Source organism: Hemiscyllium ocellatum, chromosome 36, assembly GCF_020745735.1.
Source record: "Hemiscyllium ocellatum isolate sHemOce1 chromosome 36, sHemOce1.pat.X.cur, whole genome shotgun sequence".
Taxonomy (NCBI): domain Eukaryota; kingdom Metazoa; phylum Chordata; class Chondrichthyes; order Orectolobiformes; family Hemiscylliidae; genus Hemiscyllium; species Hemiscyllium ocellatum.
This window is the reverse complement of record NC_083436.1, coordinates 19,454,275-19,479,142: the sequence shown is the minus strand read 5'-3', so window position 1 is coordinate 19,479,142 and position 24,868 is coordinate 19,454,275. Positions and strand designations below refer to the sequence as shown.

Genomic DNA, 24,868 nt, shown 5'->3' with positions numbered 1-24,868 from the left:
CAATACAGAGAGGCTGGAAAGGCTGAGACTTATTTCACAGGAGTGCAGGAAGTAGAAAAGTGACCTGATAGAGGTTTATAAAATCATAAGGGGTAGAAATAATGTGAATGACAGGTGTCTTTTCCTTAGTGTGGGCAGATTTCAAGTCTAGGGGGCATCATTTTAAATGGAGATGAGGTAGATTTAATAAAAACATGAGGGGCAATTATTTTTTAAGAGTGGTTTGTGTGTGGAATGAACTTCCAGAGGAAGTGATGGATGCAGGTACAGTTACACTGTTTAAAAGACATTTAGATAAGTCCACGAATAAGAAATCTTGAAGGCATATGGATCAAGCGCAGGAACTAGAATAGTGTGAGATTATGGACTAGTTGAACTGAACCTTGCTATATGACTATGACTATATAACGCGGACCGCCATCTCATAATATGGTCCCGGAAATCAGTGGGAAAATCTTTGAAGTCCACCTTGTTGACCTTGGGAAGAATAGGCCCTTTTATCAACTTTCATTTTTTCAACTCTGGACCCCAGCATTTCCCTGCCAGAGGATCCATGTCTGGCCCAGGGTCTTTGGTGAAAGACTAACAATCTTCAACACACTTGACCTATTTCCGCTGCCCCATGTATTTTTTGATGCTACTATTGTGTCTCAGTTCCAACAATATTATGAGTCTCCTCTTCACAATTCCAGGCTTCTTCTTGGTGATAGGAGTTCTCCTACAACACTGTGCATGGCTAAGAAGCCCTGACTCATTGAAACAATTTGGAGGTCAGGGAGAGAGGCAGTTATTGAGGCTGGTGTTTGCAGGAGTGAGCAGAAGTCCTGTGTCACTGGAACTTTATCCTAAGTAGAAGCATCCTACATATGCCCTCTAACAATGGCTGGAATCAGTGGAGACCCTAAACAAACACACTATACAGGCAAAGATTTGTATCACCATACTCTGCCATTTTTAATAGTTTCCATAGCTGGCCCTATGCATGGTCATTGGAACACTCAGAGTAGGTGGCAAAAGACCTTTTCATCAGCCTACTCTGCCAACTTTAGCAGAATCCATAGTTGGTCCTATGCATGGTCTTCCAAATACACAGTAGGTGGCAAAAGCTCTTCTCCAAGGGCATACAATAGCTGCACCCACTCCAGCCAGAATCCCCAAAATCAGCTGTACAGTGCTGTTCTGAGGAAGGAAGAGAGGCCCTGATGGGACCCAAGGAAAAATGTAGCTTTCTTCCCTTTCTCCTTATTATAACATTGCTGATACTCTAAAATATAGAATTAAAGATCAAATCTCCAAGGCATTACTGCAAGCAATGCAAGAGAAAATCATTGGGGCATTCAAAATGTGTTGCTGTTGCCTTTTACTGATACGTTTGTTGCGAGCAACTCAAGTTTTGCAGATTTGAACACGTAATGCGACAGATTTGATTTGATTTGAGTTATTATTGCCACGTGTATATATGCAGTGAAAAGTTTTGTTTTGCATGCAATACAGGCAGACCTTAACATCCAAAGATATACAGATCATAGAGTGATTTAACAGAGCAAGGCTTACAAGGTTATGGCTGCACAGGAGGTATACAAAAACAAGATTGACATTAGACTTGAAATTTGAGAAGTCAATTCAGCAGTTTAACAACAGTGGGGAAGAAGCTGTTCTTCAACCTTTCAGTACATGTATTTTACGGTTTTGTATCTTCTGCCTGATGGAAGAGGTTGGAAGAGCTTATAACCGGGGTTGGAGGGTCTTTGACAATATTGGCTGCTTTTCCGGGTCAATGAGAAGATGGAGTCAGTGGATGGGAGATTGGCTTGCATGATGGTCTGGGCGCTGTTCACAACTCTCTGTAGTTTCTTACGGTCCTGGGCAGAGCAGTTACTTTACCAAGCCGTGATGTACCCAGATAGAATGCTTTCTATGATGCATCTATAAAAGTTGATGAGGATCCTCATGGACATGCAGAGGTTCCTTCACTTCCTGAGGAAGAAAATGCATTGTTGTGCCTTCTTGACCACTGTGTCTACCTGGGTAGTCCTGTCGAAGGAAGCCTTGCGAGGAAATCACCAGGAATATCTCCAAGATAGTTTCTAATCAACCTGCTCATAAATGCTATGAAAACCTTTTAGACTGGAACCTGGGCTTTCTGGCTCAGAGATAGGGACACTGCATCATGACAAACCTAGCTAGGAATATTTCCAATGCAGTTGCCTCTGGGATCAGTTACCTCTCGCTGCTGAAGGTTTAGATATTAGTATTTAAAATTGTCAACACGGATTTGCATTGTCTCCACCTCCCTTTGCTGGAACCTTTCCAAATTGTGCTGAATGGTAGCAGAGTTGATTTTCAAACTAATTTTCTAGTCCACTGACCAACAGCTTGCCACATTTTCACTAGGGCCAGCTCAGAATTTCAGTGCTTGTGAGTGCAGCCAATACAAACTTCATTTGCTTCTCTCCTCAAAATAAACAAAAGCCCAGTTCCCTTATCTCTAATCCATTGTTGCAAATGTATGGTTTATAAGTACAGCAGAAAATCAAGGTAAAGACGGGGAAGCAGTCCCAGTTTTTTTCCCGCTATTTGTGCTGCTGTGCGAAGGAACAGAGATCAGTGTGTCTTCGGAAACTGGTCCTCTCAATTGGGATGTAAAAGTGGGAGAGTGGGAAAGGGATGTTCAAATTGGTACCCATCTTGTTAATGCAGCAAAACATAAATGGGGAAAAAATGATAGGACTTGTTAACAGCCTTAATACATTTAATTTATATGCTAAAAGTTATCGTGTTAATTATTTCAATGTTAAAAATTAAATCACACGATTTTCCAAAATACTTGTTAATGGGTTAACTGAGTTGTAACAATAGACAATAGGTGCAGGAGTAGGCCATTCTGGCCTTTGAGCCAGCACCACCATTCATAATGATCATGGCTGATCACCCTCAATCAATATCCTGTTCCTGCCTTATCCCCATAACCCTTGATTCCACTATCCTTAAGAGCTCTATCCAACTCTTTCTTGAAAGTATCCAGAGGCTTGGCCTCCACAGCCTTCTGGGCAGACCATTCCATACACCCACCACTCTCTGGGTGAAGAAGTTTCTCCTCAACTCTGTTCTAAGTGGCCTACCCCTTATTTTTAAACAGTGTCCTTTGGTTCGGGACTCATCCATCAGCGGAAACATGCTTCCTGCCACCAGAGTGTCCAATCCTTTAATAATCTTGTATGTCTCAATCAGATCCCCTCTCAGTCTTCTAAACTCAAGCATATTCAAGCCCAATCGCTCCAATCTTTCAGCCTAAGATAGTCCCACCATTCTGGAAATTGACCTTGTGAACCTATGCTGCACTCCCTCAATAGCCAGAATGTCTTTCCTCAAATTTAGTGACCAAAACTGCGCACAATATTCCAGGTGTGGTCTCACCAGGGCCCTGTACAGCTGCAGAAGGACGTCTTTGCTTCTATATCAATTCCTCTTGTTATGAAGGCCAGCATGCTATTAGCCTTCTTCACTACCTGCTGTGCCTGCATGCTTGCTTTCATTGACTGATGTACAAGAACACCTAGATCTCGTTGTACTGCTCCTTTACCTAACTTGACTCCATTGAGGTAGTAATCTGCCTTCCTGCTCTTGCCACCAAAGTGGATAACCACACATTTATCCACATTAAACTGCATCTGCCATGCATCCGTCCACTCACCTAGCCTGTAGAGGTCACCCTGTATTCTCCTAACATCCTCCTCACATTTCACCCTGCCACCAGCTTTGTGTCATCAGCAAATTTGCTAATATTACTTTTAATACCTTCATCTAAATCATTAATGTATATTGTAAAAAGCTGCGGTCCCAGCACTGATCCCTGCGGCATACCACTAGTCACCGCCTGCCATTCAGAAATGGAGCCATTTATCACTACTCTTTGTTTCCTGTCAGCCAACCAATTTTCAATCCATGTCAGTATTTTGCCCCGAATACCATGTGCCCTAATTTTGCTCACTAACCTCCTATGTGGGCCTTTATCAAAGGCTTTCTGAAAGTCCAGGTATACTACATCCACTGGATCTCCCTTGTCCATCTTCAGAGTTACATTTTCAAAACAATTCCCGAAGATTAGTTAAGCGTGATTTCCCCTTTATAAATCCATGCTGACTCTGACCTATCCTGTTACTGCTATCCAGATGTGTCGTAATTTCATCCTTTATAATTGACTCCAGCATTTTTCCCACCACTGTGGTAAGACTAACTGGTCTATAATTCTCTGTTTTCTCTCTCCCTCCTTTCTTAAAAAGCGGGATAACATTAGCCCCCCTCCAATCCGCAGGAACTGATCCTGAATCTATAGAACATTGGAAAGTGATCACCAATACATCCACAATTTCTAGAGCCACCTCCTCCAGTACCCTGGGATGCAGACCATCAGGTCCAAGGGCCTTATCAGCCTTCAGAACTAACAGTCTCTCCAACACCATTTTCTGCCTAATATTAATTCCCTTCAGTTCAGGTCCTTCAGCCACTAGTACATCTGGGAGATTGCTCGTGTCTTCCCCAACTCTTCTGCCATTTCTTTGTTCCCCATAATAAATTCACCCATTTCTGTCTTCAAGGGCCCAATTTTAGTCTTAATCATTTTCTTTCTTTTCACACACCTAAAAAAGCCTTTACTATCCTCCCTTATATTTTTGGCCAGTTTACCTTCGTACCTTATTTTTTCTTTGCGTATTTCCTTTTTAGTTATCCTCTGTTGTTCTTTAAAAGCTTCCCAGTCCTCCGATTTCCCACTCATCTTTGCTATGTTATACTTTTCCCCTTCTGTCTTTATATGGTCCTTAACTTCCCTCATCAGCCACGGCCACCCCTGCCTCCCCTTAGGATCTTTCTTCCTTTTTGGAATGAACTGATCCTGCATCTTCTGCATTATACCCATAAATATCTGCCATTGTTATTCCACTACCATCCCTCTATCTGTGGCTCTATCAGGCCACCTTCGGGTCAAGAAATATTAATCTTCATCATAATTGGTTCTTTTATAAGGAGTAAAAACTTGTCATCAGCTGTCCTGCAATTTGAGCTTTGCCCGTTTCAAATAGTGGTCCTTCACATGAATGAGGAGGTGATTCTCGATCTGCACATCTCTGGAGCAGGATATTCCCCCCCTCCCCCTCGCCCCCCCCGGAAGCTGGATATGGAGTTCAGGAATTTGATTCCTTTGCTTTCCCCACTCTCTGCTGCCACTACCTCATCACCAAGACCATTCCCCAGATATTCCAATTGTCAGGTAGTCATTTTTTGCAGCCTGAACAGAACTTATGCAATGGAACCATGCAGAGTTCCTAAAGCAGTCCCAGGAAATTAAAGATTCCAATTTGCCTGTGTCTGGGACCCTTCAATAAAACATAACGAAATAGAGGAATTTGGAAGTTTCAGACTCACTTCGATTTAACAGTTACCCTAGCAACGTTAGTGGTATAAAAGCCTAGCCTAATTAAAACAGGATTCCTGACGCATCACTGACTGTCCTTGATGAGGGATCCCAAATACTCAACCTCACCTCGACATGTTCAATCCAAACTGACAGGCCAGTTTTTGTGGGTAAGTTACCACAAGCCACCTTTAATTCAGCAATGTATTAAGAAGTCTCATGGACAAGTAAAAACTGAAACAATAACTTGATCTTTTTTGCATGTAGCAACCAAAAATATGATCCCTCAAGTCAGCGAGTTAAGCCTCACAACCCAACGTGGTATTACACGATTAATGGTGGAATTTAGATGTGATTCCAACCAACAGTGTTTTTCCCTGGATGCCCAGTGTTCAATCTCTGTATAGCGTGGCCTGCTGTGCTTTTCCAGCACCACACTCTCGACTCGAATCTCCAGCATCTGCAGTCCTCACTGTCGCCATTTGTACAGTGTTGTTAAAGTCATAGAGCTGTACAGCACAGAAACAGACCCTTGGGTCCAACTTGTCCATGCCAACCAGTTATCCAAAGTTAATCTAGTCCCATTTGCCACCATTTAGCCCATGTCCCTCTAACTCTTCCTATTCATAGACCCATCCATATGCCTTTTCAATGTTGTAATTGTATCAGCCTCCTCCACTTCCTCTGGCAGCTCATTCCATGCATGCATCACCCTCCCCATGAAAAAGTTACCTCTTAGATCCCTTTTAAATCTTTCCCTTCTCACCTTAAACCTACGCCATCTAGTTTGAACTCCCCTACCATGGAAATAAGACCTTCGCTATTCATCCTATCCATACCCCTCATGATTTCATAAACCTCTATAAGGTCACTCCTCAGCCTCCGACACTCCAGGGAAAACAGCCCAACCCATGCAGCCTCTGCCTGTAATTCAAACCTTCCAACCCTGGCATCACCTTTGTAAACTTTTTCTGAACCCTTTCAAGCTTCACAACATTTTTCCTATAGGAGGGAGACCAGAATTCTCTTTGAAGTTCTGTGCTGAGGAGCCCTGGAATTGAATCTTCTTGCAAATTTATGTTCTTCGAGTTTAAGTGTGTGACGTTATTGATGATCCTTTAGATTCTTTCACCAAAATATTGACTACTCCTCTGGACCTATCAAGTTTGGAGCTTACCTTCTTATTAAAAGTAGTTCTCCTGCTCCTTGTTACAGCATTGACTCTTTGTTTGAACACACAACTTTTCTGTGATTAACTCTTTAAATTCTTCTACAAGCCAATCATTTGTCCTTGTAGCACAAGTCAGTAGGTTATTAAGCAGTCATTAAAACAGTTTGGTTGGTGTAGCTTCTGCTCCTTCCTTTCCCAGACATGAATAATTGCTTTCAATTCCTGCATGACAGTTTGTCCTTGTGGTCCCTGTTTATTCCAGACACGGTTATCATGATTCTTTCAGTCTATGAGCAGTCATGAAAGTTCTGAACTTTACATTATCTCACAGTGTTCCCACCTCTTCTGCAAATCAACACCTGTCAGGGACCCAACACTCTTGCTGGACATGACTGTCTTTAACTATTGGCTGCAAGCTCACCCCACTTCCAACCCAACACCCTTTACTCCCTGCTCCCTGGACCTTATACCCCACAACCCACCCTGAATAGGCATTCCACTCACCGACCCCCACTTAGTGCTGTAGAGGAACAAATGGTTTCTATGAAAATCTTCTTCACTTCTGGTTCATTGCAGGAGGCCCCTGTTCGGGAATCACAAGCACAGAACTCACTTGAAGGTCAGTGGCTAATTTTTAAAATGAATATGGTCCAGGATAAGGTATAAAACCCAGGTTTGACTGTCTGGACTGCTGTGTTATAGAAGTGACCTTCCTTTTTGTTCCTCCTCCTATCTTCAATATCATAAAACCCATTATATTTCTACAGCAGAGTTATATCAGACTCAATGTTAAATTGTTTCTCTCTCCTCAGATGCTACCAGGTCAATGATATTCATTTTTACATATTAGCGTTAACTGCCCTATTATGGCACAATTTAAAACATCATTTACTATCTTGCGCTCATCTTCCAACTTAAGATAATTTCACCTCTCGCCTTTTCTCAGATAGAAAAGCTTTTGTTGCAGCAGCGATTTCTCGATGATACCTCTTGACTACAGCGATGTCAGTTTTGTAATTCCAAATAGTGCTGCAGTTTCTAGTTCACTGGTTAAAGAACATGCTGAAAAATGTTGAAAGCATTTGTGACCAATAGCCTGAAGAAAATCAAGTCTCTGTCCTGGATTTATGGGAATGGTCATTGATCCAACAAAATACTGCCCAGAGTAGTAAGGTTTCTAATGCTGACTGAGTTAATGCTGCTGCTGTCAGTCACTTCAACACTGTACAGTGCAACTGCAGACCGAATAAAACCAATTAATTGATCCTCCTTGGAGCTCAGCATATTCAAGACTCACGTATCATTTGCTACTTATGTATTAAAACTGTGGGCAGTACCTTCACAGATCTTGAATACAGGCAATGGCGAGTTAGTTGGGCAAATGTGGCGAGATTGGAAAAATAAGATTCTCAATGTTTAGAAAGTAGTTCAAGTTTTGAACGACAAGACAAAAATCTCTGTACTGAGTGGTTGAGAGACCTATTTGCATGCACTAATGCAATTAGTACATAAACTTTTCTTATTTATATGCATTTTCCTTATTTTCACACACACATTAAAGAAACTAGTCAATGTTAATCCATAAAATGAAAGTCAGAGCAGACTCCAGCTTACTGTTTACTCCTCCAGACTTCTGTCTTGCCTAGCAGTCTCTAACATCTCAGGGCATAATCAACTGGGCAGCAACCAACAGCACCCACCACATAATTATGGCACATCTTTAACCCACCTACAATACAGTCCTCAACTTCAATGTTGCACTTTGAAGCACACTGGCACCTTTCGTTATAATGATACAGCTAAGATAACTTGTAGACAGGCAAAGACAACCAGCTCTTGGATTGGACCAGTCTGAATGTCAGGACTCCTCACCTGCTCTCTTAGCATTCCCTCAATTAATACCTATGTGGATGCTCACAGCATCTCTGCCTTGCCTTTCTGTATGTTGCCTCCTCAACTAGTGTTCACAATCTTTCTTTACTTTTTGATGCATACACCAAGTCGAGCAATTGTCAGTCAGTCAATGATTGGACATTTTGCTCTGTGTTACAATGCTACATCAAGGCAATTCGCTACCATGCTTTCACAGCGACCACTCTGCATGTGCTACTTCCAAATGATAATGTCCCGACATCTAGGGGGAATACTCCTCTTAACAGCATCCACTCAACACCATTAACCCAATTCCGTGATTAAACTAATAGTTTGCCTCTAGTTTTATGTACTCATAGTTGTTAACAGTCCCATCTTTGCAATGTCATTGAATATCTTCTGGAACTCCATTTATAAGGTCTTTTCTCTGGTGTGAGGGCATCAAAATCTGGAGGGCATAGGCTTAAGGTGAGAAGGGCAACTTTTTTTCATGTAGAGCGCGGTGCGTGTATGGAATGAGCTGCCAGAAGGAGTTTAAGTGCCAGCATTTAAAAGGAATCTGGATGAGGATATGAATTGGAAGAATTTAGAGAGATATGGACTAAATGTTGGCAAATGGGAATAGATTTATCTAGGATATGTGGTCAGCATGGATGAGTTGGACTGAAGAGTCTGTTTTCATACTGTGCATCTCTGACTCTACACAATATGGTCATGAAGGTTCATGGCATTCTTGTTATTTAGAACTAGGGTTCTAATGTGGACAGAACTGTACAGCTTTAAGTCTGATTTGAATGCAGATATTTTCAAAAGGAAATCACGTATTGCTGTGCCCACCTTAACTTGTCTATTTAATTTCAAGATAGAATGAAGCTTAAATCGATTTAAATATAGCTAATTAGCAATTCTGCCTGGATGCAAGCTCCTAGTGACTAATGTTGCCATCAGGATGGGCTTCAGGAGAGAAATAAGGCAGGGCAGGTGACTGAGGTGTCAATGGGAGAGCACTTTGGAGGGATATAGGCCAAATGCTGGCAAATGGGGCTAGGTTAGTTTAGATTATGATATCTGTTCGGCATGGTCAAGTTGGACTACAGGGTCTGTTTCCATGCTGTACACCTTTATGACTCTATAAGAGCATTGAAATGAATAAGTGAGGGTGTTAACAATGAACATTCTTCCCCAAGAGTGTGCAGCAAAAATGGAATTTGCTCTCCTAGTTGGAAAACAATTTGGGAAAAACAAGCTTGGTTTAATTAATAACATATTGTTTCTCAGTCTTTGGATTCAAGGCCCACTTCAGGTCATGTACACATAATCTTGCCCAAGTGTACTGAGAGTGCAGTGAAATGACTGATGGTGGGAGATGAACAGCAGTTTATTCTTTCTTTGCAATTTCAGAAGTGCTTCCTGTTTCTTTTTCACATTATTATGATGGATTGATTGTTAACAGCTTATGAATGAATGTGTAGGTACATCACAATACCTTCCTGAGCGCTCTAGTGTCCCTGCCTCTGAATCAGGAGGCTAAGGTTTAAGTCCCAACTGCTCCAGACATATATAGTTACATCTCTGAACAGGTCAATTAGAAAACATTGACTTTCTGGAGCCCAAGGGCTCCTGTAATGCAGTGGTAATGTCCCATTTTCCAGGCCAGAAGGCCTTATTCACCTGTCACCTGTTCCAGAAAGGTGTCATAACCTCCCTGAGCATGCAAACAAAAGATATTTCTTCCCTGGTGCTACAGCAGGAATGAGTTAGTTAAGTTGGCTGGGGAACATTTCTTTCCTTGAGCACTGGGGTCAATTGAACTGTCCCATACCTTTCCTATCTTAGATCAATCCAACTGTACTGTCATGCTGCCATAAGTACATGTTAATCTTCAACACAGCAAGAAAATTACCACTGGATATAGTTTTCTCTGATAAGTCATTAGGCATTTTTTTTGTTCTGCTGCATTTTTCCAATTTCACAGATTTAATCATTGATGTGAATAGGACAATCACATCAGTCCTTTGACTTTCAATTTGTGGAAGTGAAACATTAGGACATAATGTTGTTTTCACGTCTTCACATGTTTCCCTTTCAGAATAATGTGAAGTAATGGAAGGATTGGCAGGCTGATTAACAGCTAGGACATGAGCATTCATTCTATGTACATAACATTTGCAGCAGTTGGTGTGATGTTAGTCCAGAAATGGAGGGTAATATTGGCTCCCACAAACCAACAAGCCTTGGAACTATGGGTTGAGTCTTCACTTGCTGTAGAGGGTGCTCAGTAAAACTGCTAAGATATTCATTGTTAAATGGCATCCAATGATCAACTTTAGAAAGACCACATGAGAGTTTGGCTTAGTACTGATTCTGTCATATTTTTCTAAGCTCAAATGTCAACAATGACCATTCAGGTACTAAGTATTAGCAAAGCATGAGCCAGTGCCTGACAAGATTGGGGGCATGAGAAGTTTTAATAAATAAAACTGCATACTAGCAACTTTGTTTCATTGAGCTAACATTAAAAATATAATGATAGATGAGAAATACAATTTGGTCCTTTTTAATTCACAAAATCTCTGAAGTCCACATGTCATAGTGCTTTTTTAAAGCCCACGCTTTTTGCTTGCACTGCTGCATTTTATATTTGTTATATGTAAAGATTATTATGTATTGCTTACTGTTTATGTGAAACAGAATTGGTTACTGTTGTAAAGCAGAATATTTTGATATCTGTGAGTAAAGTACTGAATCAGTTTGAAGCATTACTTTGGGTTTTCTCAGAACTTTAATAATCGTAGTTCAACAAGCTCACTTCTCAAACACTATTTTCCCAGCATAAAAAATCAAAGTTCTTTCTCAGCTGGGCGGTTATTTCAACAGCCTATCAACTTTGTTGATAAATCCCTTGCATTATTTGGACATGTTTAACATCACGTCTACTTAGACTCTCAATCACTTTCAACTCCTTTTCAAATTACTTAAACACTTATCAAGATGATGGCTGTTAAGAAGAAAAATTATGACGAGGCACTTCACAATCAGAACTGATTGCAGCAGGATCACATTGGAAGAAGAGACAGAGCTATGAGGGACAATGGAACAGGAAGCAGCAGTTTAGAAAGTACAGAATGAAATAGACAAAATACACATGGACAGATGAATTTTCATGCGGAGAAATGTAAAATGAAATACACTGGAAGGCAAAGAACTGGGCACGAGTAATGTTGTGAGAACTATGGATGTGAAAGTGAGGGCTGCAGATGCTGGAGATCAGAGCTGAAAATGTGTTGCTGGAAAAGCGCAGCAGGTCAGGCAGCATCCAAGGAGCGGGACAGTCGACGTTTCGGGCACGAGCCCTTCTTCAGGCTCATGCCGAAACGTCGACTCTCCTGCTCCTTGGATGCTGCCTGACCTGCTGCGCTTTTCCAGCCACACATTTTCAGAACTATGGATGTATCTAGAAAAGATAAAGAATTCAGAGTAGACTGAGTGCTGAATCAACCAAAGCAATACAGAGCAGAAAAACCATCTGAACAGCAATTTACATTGCACCTTCAATGCAATAAAATGTGCCAAAGTACTTCATAAGAGAATTATAAATCAAAATATGATGCTGAACCATATGTGGTATCACTAAGTCAAATAATAACAATCTCATGGAGGTGGGTTTTAAGGGGTGTCTTAAAAGAATATGAGATAGAGAACTGTAAGAACTTGGGGATGGTCAAGAAACTAGAATTAGGGGAGCAGATGTAAGGAGGAATGAAGCCAGCACGGATTTGGAAACAAGGATACAAATTTAAACCAAGACATTGCTTGGCTGGGGGCCAATATAGATCATCAAATAACCAAAACAATGCATTAATATTTTAAACAGGTAGTGATCAAGTTTTATAGTGCTCTTGTCAGATCAGCAGCAAAATGGTGGTCAGTTCTGGTCACCAAGGAACAAGAGACACGTTCAGGTTCTGCAGACTGTGCAGGGAAGAGGAAGAGACAAACTCCACTCTGAAGGACTTCAGAAAATAACTGAAGGAGATTATGCATTTCACCAAGGGGAGGTAACCGAGAGATGATCTTATGGAGATACACAGAAGTTAAGAGTATATAAGAAACAAATTCATACAGAATATTGCTGCAAATTGAGATAAGAACACAAATTACAAAAAAGGGTTCTTTTAATATGTCAGGAAGAATGATGAAGATGTGGACGAATATTCCAGAAAGTGCAGAGGAGATCGAAAATCTCGCTTATCTTATTCATTATAATCATATGATCAATCCAACTGTTAAAAGTGACTTAGAGTCATAGAGATGTACAGCATGGAAACAAGCCCTTCGGTCCAACTCATCCATGCCGACCAGATATCCCAACCTAACCTAATCCCCTTTGCCAGCGCTTGGCGCATATCCCTCTAAACCCTTCCTATTCATATACCCATCCAGATGCCTCTTAAATGTTGCAATTGTACCAGCCTCCACCACTTCCTCTGGCAGCTCATTCCATACACGTACCACCCTCTGCATGAAAAAGTTGCCCCTTAACTCTCTTTTATATCTTTCCCCTCTCACCCTAAACCTACGTCCTCTAGTTCTGGACTCCCCCACCCCAGGGAAAAGACCTTGTCTCTTTATCCTAACCATGCCCCTCATGATTTTATAAACATCTATGAGGTCACCCCTCAGCCTCTGATGCTCCAGGAAAAACAGCCCTAGCCTATTCAACCTCTCCCTATAGCTCATATCTTCCAACCCTGGCAACATCCTTGTAAATCTTTTCTGAACCCTTTCAAGTTTCACAACATCTTTCCAATAGGAAGAACAGAATTGCACACAATATTCTAAATGTGGCCTAACCAATGTTATGTACAGCTGCAACATGACCTCTCAACTTTTGTACTCAATGCTCTGACCAATAAAGGAAAGCATATCAAACGCCTTCTTCAATATCCTACCTACCGACATGTGATTGATTGGCACCTACCAAAACACAAAAATTCAATTTACCAGTTAGCATATGAGAAAGGCTGTGGCATTTGTGTAATTACTGTTGACACCAGCATAAAGATGAAAACAGCTTTTTGGTGTAAACAGAATAGGACAAATACATTCACCTTTCTCTCTTTGCATTAAAAAGCTGCAGATGTGAAGATACTGTTGCACACCTCTTCCTGGAATGCATCTTTTCAAAGAAAGTCTTGTGAGAGATGCAATGGCTTTTGTCTAGGTTCATTTCGAGCACACCCATGATGCTCCACAAGCTGTTTCTGGAAATGCACAGCAAACCGAACGCCAACTGTGGCTGGAGGAGCAACAACAGAGCAAAAAGCACTGTGTTATCATCCAGATCTTGCTGGCCTTCCAGTATAAAGAGTCATCCTCAACCAAGTGTTGCAGACTGGCACATTCCAAAGATCACGACAGTGTGCTAAGGAATACTGTAAAGCTTGAGGCAGCCATTGCGAAGACACAGTAGGGAAAGGCCTCAATGAAGTCATAGAGACATAGATCTGTACAGCATGGAAACAGACCCTTCAGTCTAACTCGTCCATGCCAACCAGATATCCTAAATTAACCTAGTCCCATTTGCCATCATTTGGACCACATCCCTCTTAAACCTTTCCTATTCATGTATCCATCCAGATGCCTTTTAAATGTTGTAATTCTACCAGCCTCCACCACTTCCTCTGGCAGCCCATTCTACATACCCATCATCTTCTGCTTAAAAGATTTGCCCCTTAGATCCCTTTTAAATCTTTCCCCTCTCACCTTAAACCTTTTCCCTATAGTTTTGGACTTCCCTACCCCAGGGAAAAGACTTTGTCTATTTATCCTATCCACGCCCCTCATGATTTTATAAACCTGTGTAAGGTCACCCCTCAGCCTCTGATGCTCCAGGAAAAATAACATAGAGCATGGAACAACACAGCACAGTTCAGGCCCTTTGGCCCTTGATGTTATGCCGATCATTTATTGTACTCCAAGATCAAACTAACCTACATACCTTTCAATTTATTATCATCCATATGACTATCCATGTGTCGCTTTAATGTCCCTAATGTATCTGTCTCAACGACAACCACTAGCCGTGCATTCCATGCACCAACCATTCTGAGTAAAGAACATACCTCTGACATCTCCCCTGAACCTTCATCCAATTACCTTAAAATTATGCCCCCTTGTGATAACCATTTTTGTCCTGGGAAAAAAGTCTCTGACTATTCACTTTATCTATGCCTCTCATCATTTTGTACACCTCTGTCAAATCACCTCTTATCCTTCTGTGCTCCAATGAGAAAAGCCTTAGTTCCCTGAACCTTTCTTCATAAGACACACCCTCCAGTCCAGGCAGCATCCTGGTAAATCGCCTCTGCTCTCTTTAAAGCTTCCACATTTTTCTGATAATGAGGCAACCAGAACTGAACACAATAATCCAAGTGTGGTCTAACCAGGACTCTACAGAGCTGCAGCATTACCTCATGGCTCTGAAACTCAATCCCCCTGCTACTGAAAGCCAACACACTGTGTACCTTCTTTACAACCCTATCAACTTGGGTGGCAAATTTGTGTATGGACATGGACCCCAAGATCCCTCTGTTTCTCTACACTGCCAAGAATCCTGCCTTTAACCCCATGTTCTACACTCAAATTCAACCTTCCAAAATTAATAACTTCACACTTTTCCAGGTTGAACTCCATCCTGCCACATCTCAGCACAGTTCTGCATTCAATGTCCCGTTGCAACCTACAACAGCCCTCCACATTTTCCACCACTCCACCAACTGTTGTGTCATCGCCAAACTTCCTAAACAACCCTTCCACTTCATCATTCAAGTCATTTATAAAGATCACAAAGAGCAGAGCTCCCCGAACAGATCCTTGTGGAACACCACTGGTCACCGAGCTCCAGGCTGAATACTTTCCATGTACCACCACCCTCTGTCCTCTATGGGCCAGCCAATTCTGTATCCATAGAGCCAGATTTCCCTGTATCCCATGCCTCCTTACTTTCTGAATGAGTCTACCTTGGGGACCCTTATCAAATGTCTTGCCAAAATCCATGTACACCACATTCACTGCTCTATCTTCAATATGTTTTGTTACATTTTCAAAGAATTCAATAAGGTTTGTGAGGCATGACCTGCCCCCGTCAAAGCCATGCTGACTATCTCTAACCAAACTATGGTTTTCCAAGTAATCATAAATCCTGTCTCTCTGTATCCTCTCCAATAATTTGCCCACCACAGACGTAAGACTGACTGGTCTGTAATAACCAGGATTATTCCTATTCCACTTCTCGGGCAGGGGAATAAAGGCGCAGCGATCTCTTCTCTCTAAGTAGTAACCTTGGGAATATCCTGTCAGGCCCAGGGGACTTATGCCAAGGAGCTTCTCGTCAAAAGGAAGAAGGAAGATTACTTAAGATTGAGGAAGCAAAGATCTGGTACAGCTTTAGAGAATTGCAGGGTAGCTAGGAAAGAACTCAAAAAGGGACTGAGGAAAGCTAGGAGGTGGCATTAAAAAGCCTTGGTGGGAAGGATTAGGGAAAACCCAAAGGTGTTCTACACCTACGTGAGGAATAAGAGAATGATCAGAGAAAGGAAGGGGCCCATCAGGGATAGTGGAGGAAATTTATGCCTGGAGGCTGAAGAGATGGGGAGGCCCTAAATGAGTTTTTTACTTCAATATTCACTAGATAGAGGTACCTTGGTGACAGTGAGAACACCATGGACAAGGTTAATAGGTTTGAACAGATTGATATTAGGAAAGTGGATGTGCTGGAAATTCTGGGAAGCATCTAGATGGATAAGTCCCCAGGGCTGGACCAGATATATCCAAGGTTACTACAGGAAGCAAGGAATGAGATTGTTGCACCTCTGGCAATGATTTTTGCATCCTCACTCTCCACAGGAGTCGTTCCAGATGATTGGAGGGAGGCGAATGTTGTTCCTCTGTTCAAGAAAGGGAATAGGAAAATCCCTGGGAATTACAAACCAGTCAGACTTACGTCTGTCATATGCAAGTTTATGGAAAGGATTCTGAGAAATAGGATTTATGACTGTTTGGAAAAACATAGTTTGATTGAAGGGCTTTTTGCCCGAAATGTCGATGTTTCTGCTCTTTAGATGCTGCCTGACTTGCTGTGCTTTTCCAGCACCACACTCTTGACCCATGGCTTTGAGAGTGGCAGGTCATGCCTCACAAGCCTTATTGAGTTCTTTGAGGATGTGACAGGACAAGTTGATGAAGGCCAAGCAGTGGATATGGTGTATCTGGATTTCAGTAAGGCATTTGATAAGGTTCCCCACAGTCGGCTCATTCAGAAAGTTAGGAGGTATGGGATACAGGGAAATTTGGCTGTTTGGATACAGAATTGGCTGACCAAAAGAAGACAGCAAGTGGTAATGGATGAAAAGTATTCCGTCTGGAGGTTGGTGACCAGTGGTGTCCCACAGGGATCTGTTCTTGGGTCTCTGCTCTTTGTAGTTTTCATAAATGACTTTGATGAAGAAATGGAAGGGTGGGTTAGTAAGTTTGCTGATGACATAAAGGCCGGTAATGCTGTAGCTAGTGTCGAGGGCTGTTGTAGGTTGCAACATAACATTGACAGGATGCAAAGCTGGGCTGAGATGTGACAGATGGAGTTCAATCTGGACAAATGCGAAGTGATTCATTTTGGAAGGTTGAATTTGAATTCTGAATACAGGGTTAAAGACAGGATTCTTGGCAGTGTGGAGGATCTTAGGGTCCATGTAGATAGATCCCTCAAAGTTGCCACCCAAGTTGATAGGGTTGTTAAGAAGGCGTACGGTGTTTTGGCTTTCACTAACAGGGGGATTGAGTTTAAGAGCCACGAGATATTGCTGCAGCTCTATAAAACCCTGATTAGACCACATTTGGAATATTGTGTCCAGTTCTGGTTGCCTCATTGTAGAAAAAATGTAGATGTTTTAGAGAGGGTGCAGAGGAGATTTACCAGGATGCTGCCTGGATTGGAGGGCGTGTTTTATGAAGAGAAGTTGAATGAGCTCAGACTTTTCACACTGGAGAGAAGAAAGAGAGGTGACTTGATAAAAGTGTACAAGGTAATGAGAGGCAGAGATAGACTAAATAGCCAAACACTTTTCTCTAGGACTGAAATGGCTATCACGAAGGTTCATAATTATAAGGTGATTGGAGGAAGGTACAGGGGAGATGTCAGAGGTTGGTTCTTCATGCAGAGAGTGGTGGGTGTGTGGGCTGCAATACCAGCAGTGGTAGTAGAGTCAGAGACATTACAGACATTTAAGCGACTGCTGGACAAGCACATAGACGGCAATAAATTGAGGGGTGTGTAGCTAAGGTTAATCTTAGATTAAGATAGATACTCGGCACAACATTGTGGGCTGAAGGGCCTGTACTGTGCTGTACTATTATGTTCTATTATCTATCTTTACATTTTTCAAAATTTTCACCACAACTCTTTCTAAATATCAAACTGTTTGAGTATATTAGTCTGTTTCATGCTGTCCTCACAAACGACAAGGTCCCTCTCAGTAGTGAATACTGATGCAAAGTGTTCATTAAGGACCTCCCCCACCTCCTCCGACTCCAGGCACAAGTTCTCTCCACCGTCCCTGATCAGTCCTACCCTCAATCTGGCCATCCTCTTGCTCCTCACATAAGTATTTTACCTTAGATTTTTCCTTAATCCTACCCACTAAAGCTTTCTCATGCCCCCTTCTAGCTCTCCTAAGTCTATTCTTCAGTTCCTTCCTGGCTACCTTGTGACCCTGTAGTGCCCTGTCTGATCCGTGCCTCCACAACTTTAAGTAAACTTCCTTCTTCCTCATGACCAGATGTTCTACATCCCTTGTCATCCAAGGTTCCTTCACCCTACCATCCCATCCTTGCCTCAGTTGGACAAACCTGTCCAGCACTTGCAGCAAGTGCTCCCTAACCAACCTCTATCTTTCTGTCCTGCATTTTCCTGAGAACATCTGTTTCCAATTTAGGTGTCCTAGTTCCTGCCTAATAGCATTGTAATTCCTCCTCCCCCAATTAAATACTTTCCCAAACCATCTGCTTCTATCCTTCTCCAGGACCACAGTAAAGGTCAAGGAGTTGTGATCATTATCACTGAAATGCTCACCCACCGAGAGATCTGACACCTGGCCTGGTTTGTTGCCAATCACCAAATCCAATATGGTTTCCCCTCTAGTCAGCCTCTCTACATATTGAGCTGAAAATGTGTTGCTGGAAAAGCGCAGCAGGTCAGGCAGCATCCAAGGAACAGGAGATTTGACATTTCGGGCATAAGCCCTTCTTCAGGAATGAGGAAAGTGTGTCCAGCAGGCTAAGATAAAAGGTAGGGAGGAGGGACTTGGGAGAGGGGCGATGGAGATGTGATAGGTGGAAGGAGGTCAAGGTGAGGGTGATAGGCCGGAGTGGGGTGGGGGCGGACAGGTCAGGAAGAAGATTGCAGGTTAGGAAGGCGGTGCTGAGTTCGAGGGATTTGACTGAGACAAGGTGGGGGGAGTGGAAATGAGGAAACTGGAGAAATCTGAGTTCATCCTTTGTGGTTGGAGGGTTCCTAGGTGGAAGATGAGGCGCTTTTCCTTCAACCGTCGTGTTGTTATGGTGTGGCGATGGAGGAGTCCAAGGACCTGCATGTCCTTGGTGGAGTGGGAGGGGGAGTTAAAATGTTGAGCCACGGGGTGGTTGGGTTGGTTGGTCCGGGTGTCCCAGAGGTGTTTTCTAAAAAGTTCCGCAAGTAGGCGACTTTAACTCCCCCTCCCACTCCACCAAGAACATGCAGGTCCTTGGACTCCTCCATCGCCAGACCATAACAACACGACGGTTGGAGGAAGAGCGCCTCATCTTCCACCTAGGAACCCTCCAACCACAAGGGATGAACTCAGATTTCTCCAGTTTCCTCATTTTCCCTCCCCCCACCTTGTCTCAGTCAAATCTCTCGAACTCAGCACCACCTTCCTAACCTGCAATCTTCTTCCTGACCTCTCCGCCCCACCCCACTCCAGCCTATCACCATCACCCTGACCTCCTTCCACCTATTGCATCTCCATCGCCCCTCCCCCAAGTCCCTCCTCCCTACCTTTTATCTTAGCCTGCTGGACACACTTTCCTCATTCCTGAAGAAGGGCTTATACCCGAAACGTCGAATCTCCTGCTCCTTGGATGCTGCCTGACCTGCTGCGCTTTTCCAGCAACACATTTCCAGCTCTGATCTCCAGCATCTGCAGACCTCACTTTCTCCTCTCTACATATTGAGTCAAGGATCCTTCCTGGACACCTGACAAACATTGTTACATCCAAACTATTTGAACTAAGGAGGTTCCAATCAGCATTAGGGAAGTTAAAATCATCCATGACAACAACCCTGTTACTTCTGCACCTTTCCAAAACCTGCCTCCCAATCTGCTTCTCTATGTCTTTGTTGCTATTGGGAGGTCTGTAGAAAACTCCCAATAAAATGACTGCTCCTTTCCTGTTCCTACTTCCACCCATACTGACTCTGTAGACAAACCCTCCTCAATGACCTCCCTTTCTATAGCTATGATACTATCACTGATTAGCAATGCCATTCCCCCACCTCTTTTACCTCCCCATCCCATCACACCCCCTCCCCAATTCCTTTTGAATTATCTAAACCCTGGAACATCCAACAACCATTCCTGTCCCTGTGACATCATGTCTCCATAATGGCCACAACATTGTAGTTCCAAGTACTGATCCATAAGCCGCATCTACTCAGCCTCTCCTTATAGCCCAAACCCTCCAACCCTGGCAACATCCTCGCAAATCTTTACTGAATCTTTTCAAGTTTCACAACATCTTTGCTACATCAGGCCTACCAGAATTGAATGTAGCATTCCAATAGTGGCCTAACCAATGTTCTCTACAGTCGCAACTTGACCTCCCAACTCCTACACTCAATGCCTTCTTCACTATCCTATCTACCTGTGACTCCACTTTCAAGGAGCTATGAACCTGCACTCCAAGGTCTCTTTGTTCAGCAACACACCCCAGGACTTTACCATTAAGTGTATAAGTCCTGCTGTGATTTGCCTTTCCAAAATGCAGCACCTCACATTTTCCTAAATTAAACTCCATCTGCCACTTCTCGGCCTATTGGCTCGGCTGATCAAGATTCTGTTGTACTTTGAGTTAACCTTCTTCACTGATGAAGGGCATATGCTCAACCATTGACTCTCTTGTTCCTCGGATGCTGCCTGACTTGCTGTGCTTTTCCAGTGCCACACTTTTTGACTCTGATCTCCAGCATCTGCAGTTTTCGCTTTCTTCTAGTCTCTGTAGCCTTCTTCACTGTCCACTACACCACCTATTTTGGTGTCATCTGCAAACTTACTAACCATACCTCCTAATCATTTATGTAAATGACAAAAAGTGTGGACCCAGCATCGATCCTTGTGGCACACCACTGGTCACAGGCCTCCAGTCTGAAAAGCAGCCCTCCACCATCACCCTCTGCCAGTTCTATATCCAAATGACTAGCTATCCCTGTATTCCATGTGTTCTAACCTTGCTAACCAGTCTGCCATGAAGAACCTTGTCGAACACTTCACTGAAGTCCATATAATAGATCATAGCCACTGCTTTTCCCTCATCATTCCTCTTTTTTACTTCAAAAAACTTAATCAAGTTTGTGAGACATGCTTTCCCATGCACAAAGGCATGTTGACTATCCCTAACGAGTCTTTGCCTTCCCAAATACGTGTAAATCCTATCCCTCAGGATTCCCTCCAACAACTTGTCCACCACCGATGTCAGACTCACTGGTCTATAGTTCCCTGGTTGTTCCTTACCACCTTTCTTAAATAGTGGTACCACATTAGCCAACCTCTGGTTTTCCAGCACCTCACCTGTGGCTAACAAAATAAAAATACCTTAGCAAGGGGCATAGCTTCCCTCGCTTCCCACAGAGTTCAAGGGTACACCTGATCAGGTCCTGGGGCTTTGGAAGTCTTTCATTCATTGTACACTAAGGGTCTGGTAACTTATATAACATCCTTGGGCAGTATACTTATCAATGAATGCACATATTAAATATCAGGTATTTAAATTGAATTGATTATATGTACAATGAAGAATTGTATATGACTGCATTTTCCATATTGTCCATTTTAAAGTAGTTTGATACCTACTTTTATTTCACAAATAAAACATATTTTTGCAAAAAAAACTATATAGTAATTTTATGCTGAATCCCATCCTTATTAGTCAACACCTTCACCAATCTGCACTATTTCTCAAGTTATATCCGGCTGCAATTGCTGAATTTCCAACATGTCTGTTTCATACATTTTACCAGAGTGTCCATCACACATTTGACTGTTTAGAAAGTGAAAGTGTGGAACATTTCATTATACTTCTGCATTGTGCCTTATAGTCAAGTCATTGAGTCAGAGTTGTATAGCACGGAAACAGACCCTATGGTTCAACTTGTCCGCACCGACTAGATACCCTAAATTAATCAAATCCCATTTGGCCCATGTCCCTTTAAAGTTAAAAACAAGGACTGCAGATGCTGGAAACCAGAGTCTAGATTAGAGTGGTGCTGGAAAAGCACAGCAGGTCAGGGCAGCATCCAAGGTGCAGGAAAATCAACGTTTAAGGCAAAAGCCCTTCATTAGGAATAGAGCTCTATTCCTAATGAAGGGCTTTTGCCTGAAACATTGATTTTCCTGCTCCTCAGATGCTGCCTGACCTACTGTGCTTTTCCAGCACCACTCTAATCTAGACCCGTGTCCCTTTAAACCCTTCCTATTTATATACCCATCCAGATGCCTTTTAAATGTTGTAATTGTATCAGCCTCAACCACTTCCTGTGGCAGCTCATTCCATACATGCACCACCCTCTGCATGAAAACGTTGCCCCTCAGGTCCTTTTATATCTTTCCCCTTTCACCTTAAACCTATGCGGGAGGTGAGCTGTTTGCTGCAGGATTCCTAGTGTCTGACCTGCTCTTGTAGCCACAGTAGTTCTATAGATAGTCCAATTCAGTTTCTGGTTAGCAGTAATCCCCAGGATGTTAATGTTGGGGAATTCAGCAACAGTAATGCTGTTGAATGTCAAGGGATGGGTACAAATTAAGAACACATTTTGTGCTTGGCTTTTACAACATGAATGGGTGAGTTTAAAAAAAAGACAGGAATAAAGTAAAAGTTAAATATGTCTCTAATTTAGCCTGAATTGGACACTTCCAAGAAATTAAGGCAATTATGGAGGAGGGCGGGAAGGAGGGTGGACCATAAGCTGAATCTTAATCACAAAAATAACACAATGAGCTGTGGTTACTGGAGATCTGAAACAAAAACAGAGATTGCTGGAGAAATTCGGTTCTGATCAAGACTCGCCAGATTCCTAAACATAAACATTGCCTTCTCCGGCAGCAATTTCTGTTTTTGATCCTTAGTCTTTGTCCATCCTGACCAGTCCATGGATATCGAGGGTCTGTCTGAGAAGTCTTTGAAACTTGGGATAAAGGGCTAAAGAGGCATGGTGCAGTTCCTCTGTAAATCACTAGATGTTGCTGCAGAATGTGATATAGAGTAGTTCTTTTTCCAAAAAAACTTTTATTTTATATAGAAACTAGGCGTTTCTTCGCCAGATTTTGTTCATTTGATAGTGAACATAGTTTTAAAAAACAATATAAGGATTTAAATCTACACCAAAATAAAGGCAATTTAGGTTTGTAAATTATCTCCCAAGTTGAATCGTTTGCAGCGTGAGGGAAAAAAAAGACTTTAATCTGCAAGTGACCAGCTAAGAGTAAGCTGCAGTTCAGTTTCAGTGGGAATGGAATTCAGACAGTACTTTACAAAACAGTCGGAGCTTTATAACGGGAAAATAAAACCGAGACACAATCCCACTCTCCGATCACCGCTTTCAAAGTGTGAAGCCCAGCATCAATCATTTCAACAGAATGAGGGAAGACTACGCTGCTGAACCATCATGCTTAACTAACAGGTTTTCTGTGCAGGCCTTTCCTCACCTCTGATGGTTTATTTAACCACGTCTACAATGTCTGAATGATTTGAACACTAAGCTCTGCCCCCGCCCCCAGGTGAAAAAGCAGAGTCTATCACATTCACGTACAGCAGAAACTGAGATTGCACCTCATGGGCGGAGCTAAATTACCATTCCCCACCCTCCTCCCAGAGTGTTCCTGTTGTTGTTCCCTGGTTTTTCCAGGTTGTTTGGAGCCATGGCGAAGGATTATGTCTTGTTAGCCGTTGTTTCACTGTTATCTGTCGTCCAGCAGGGTAAGGCGTTGGTTTTGTATGTGTAACAGGTATCATTCCCCATTTCCTATGGTTCCTGTTCAAATGCACACTCCCTCCTGTACTCTCGCCTACCTTTGACCGTGCCCAGTGAGCTCGGAACACTGCCACATGAATTCCAGTTAAATTCTACATGTTTTATTCGGATAATGAGGAACAGCTTCAACGGGTTTTGTTTTTCGTCCCCTTGTCTTGAGAACCCCTTGAGGTAATTCCTATCTCTTTCAGCTGGTGAAAGGTTAAAGGCGTGGATGGAAGGCAGAGGGCAGTTTAATCTGGAATTTGACATGAATGCAGGAAGTTGTGCTAAACTACGTACATGTAAACAATTTTACATCTCAACAAACGCACTGTCCAATTCCAGGCCCTACACGTTTGGTGGGATATGAAATTTTGGAGAAGGTGCAGTGGAAGTATACTTTACAGCAGTAGGCCTGAGGGAAGTTCAGATGCTTCTGCAGTTTAAAGATTTGATTGGTGTCTTGGTGGTGGGGGAAATGCCCAGTTTTGATTGAATACATAGAAGCAATTGTGGCAGGATACCTATTAGAATTATTGGCAAATGAATAGGAGGCCGAGGGCAGACATTTGTGTTTGTAGTGGAGACTGTGGTGCTGGAAAAGCCGAGGAGCAGGAAAATCCACATTTCGGGCAAAAATCTATTCGTAGTTGTTTGTGAGCTGCAATACTTTGACAGAAAAAAGATTCAGCAGTTCGTTTCAGGAAGGAATTGGATAAGTTCTGAAAAGATAAAACAAATATAGAACTATGGGAAATGGATAGATGGGATAGCATTTTTGAAACTCTGGGTACAATGGGCTGACTCACCAGCTGTATTGTCACAAGACACCACTTAAAAGGACAAGCAGGGGGCTGGGAGAACACAGCAAGTCAGGCAGCATCAGGAGGGACAGGCAGGAGGCTGGGAGATCACAGCAAGTCAGGCAGCATCAGGAGGGACAGGCAGGAGGCTGGGAGATCACAGCAAGCCAGGCAGCATCAGGAGGGACGGGCAGGAGGCTGGGAGAACACAGCGAGGCTGGGAGAACACAGCAAGTCAGGCAGCATCAGGAGGGACGGGCAGGAGGCTGGGAGAACACAGCAAGCCA

General features: G+C 42.7%; 1 protein-coding gene across 2 annotated transcripts in view; it reads left to right on the top strand.

The window, feature by feature from the left end:
• The window catches only part of mgst2 (microsomal glutathione S-transferase 2), a 122,078-nt gene that overhangs the window by 52,042 nt on the left and 45,168 nt on the right, over positions 1-24,868 (top strand). The window contains exon 4 of one of the 2 annotated variants that reach the window (XM_060851315.1): positions 7,161-7,203. In XM_060851315.1, the coding sequence (XP_060707298.1) occupies positions 7,161-7,203 (43 nt within the window). Of the gene's footprint in view, positions 1-7,160; positions 7,204-23,611; positions 23,742-24,868 lie in introns of those variants that run through there. The other variant, XM_060851316.1, reaches the window with a different exon arrangement.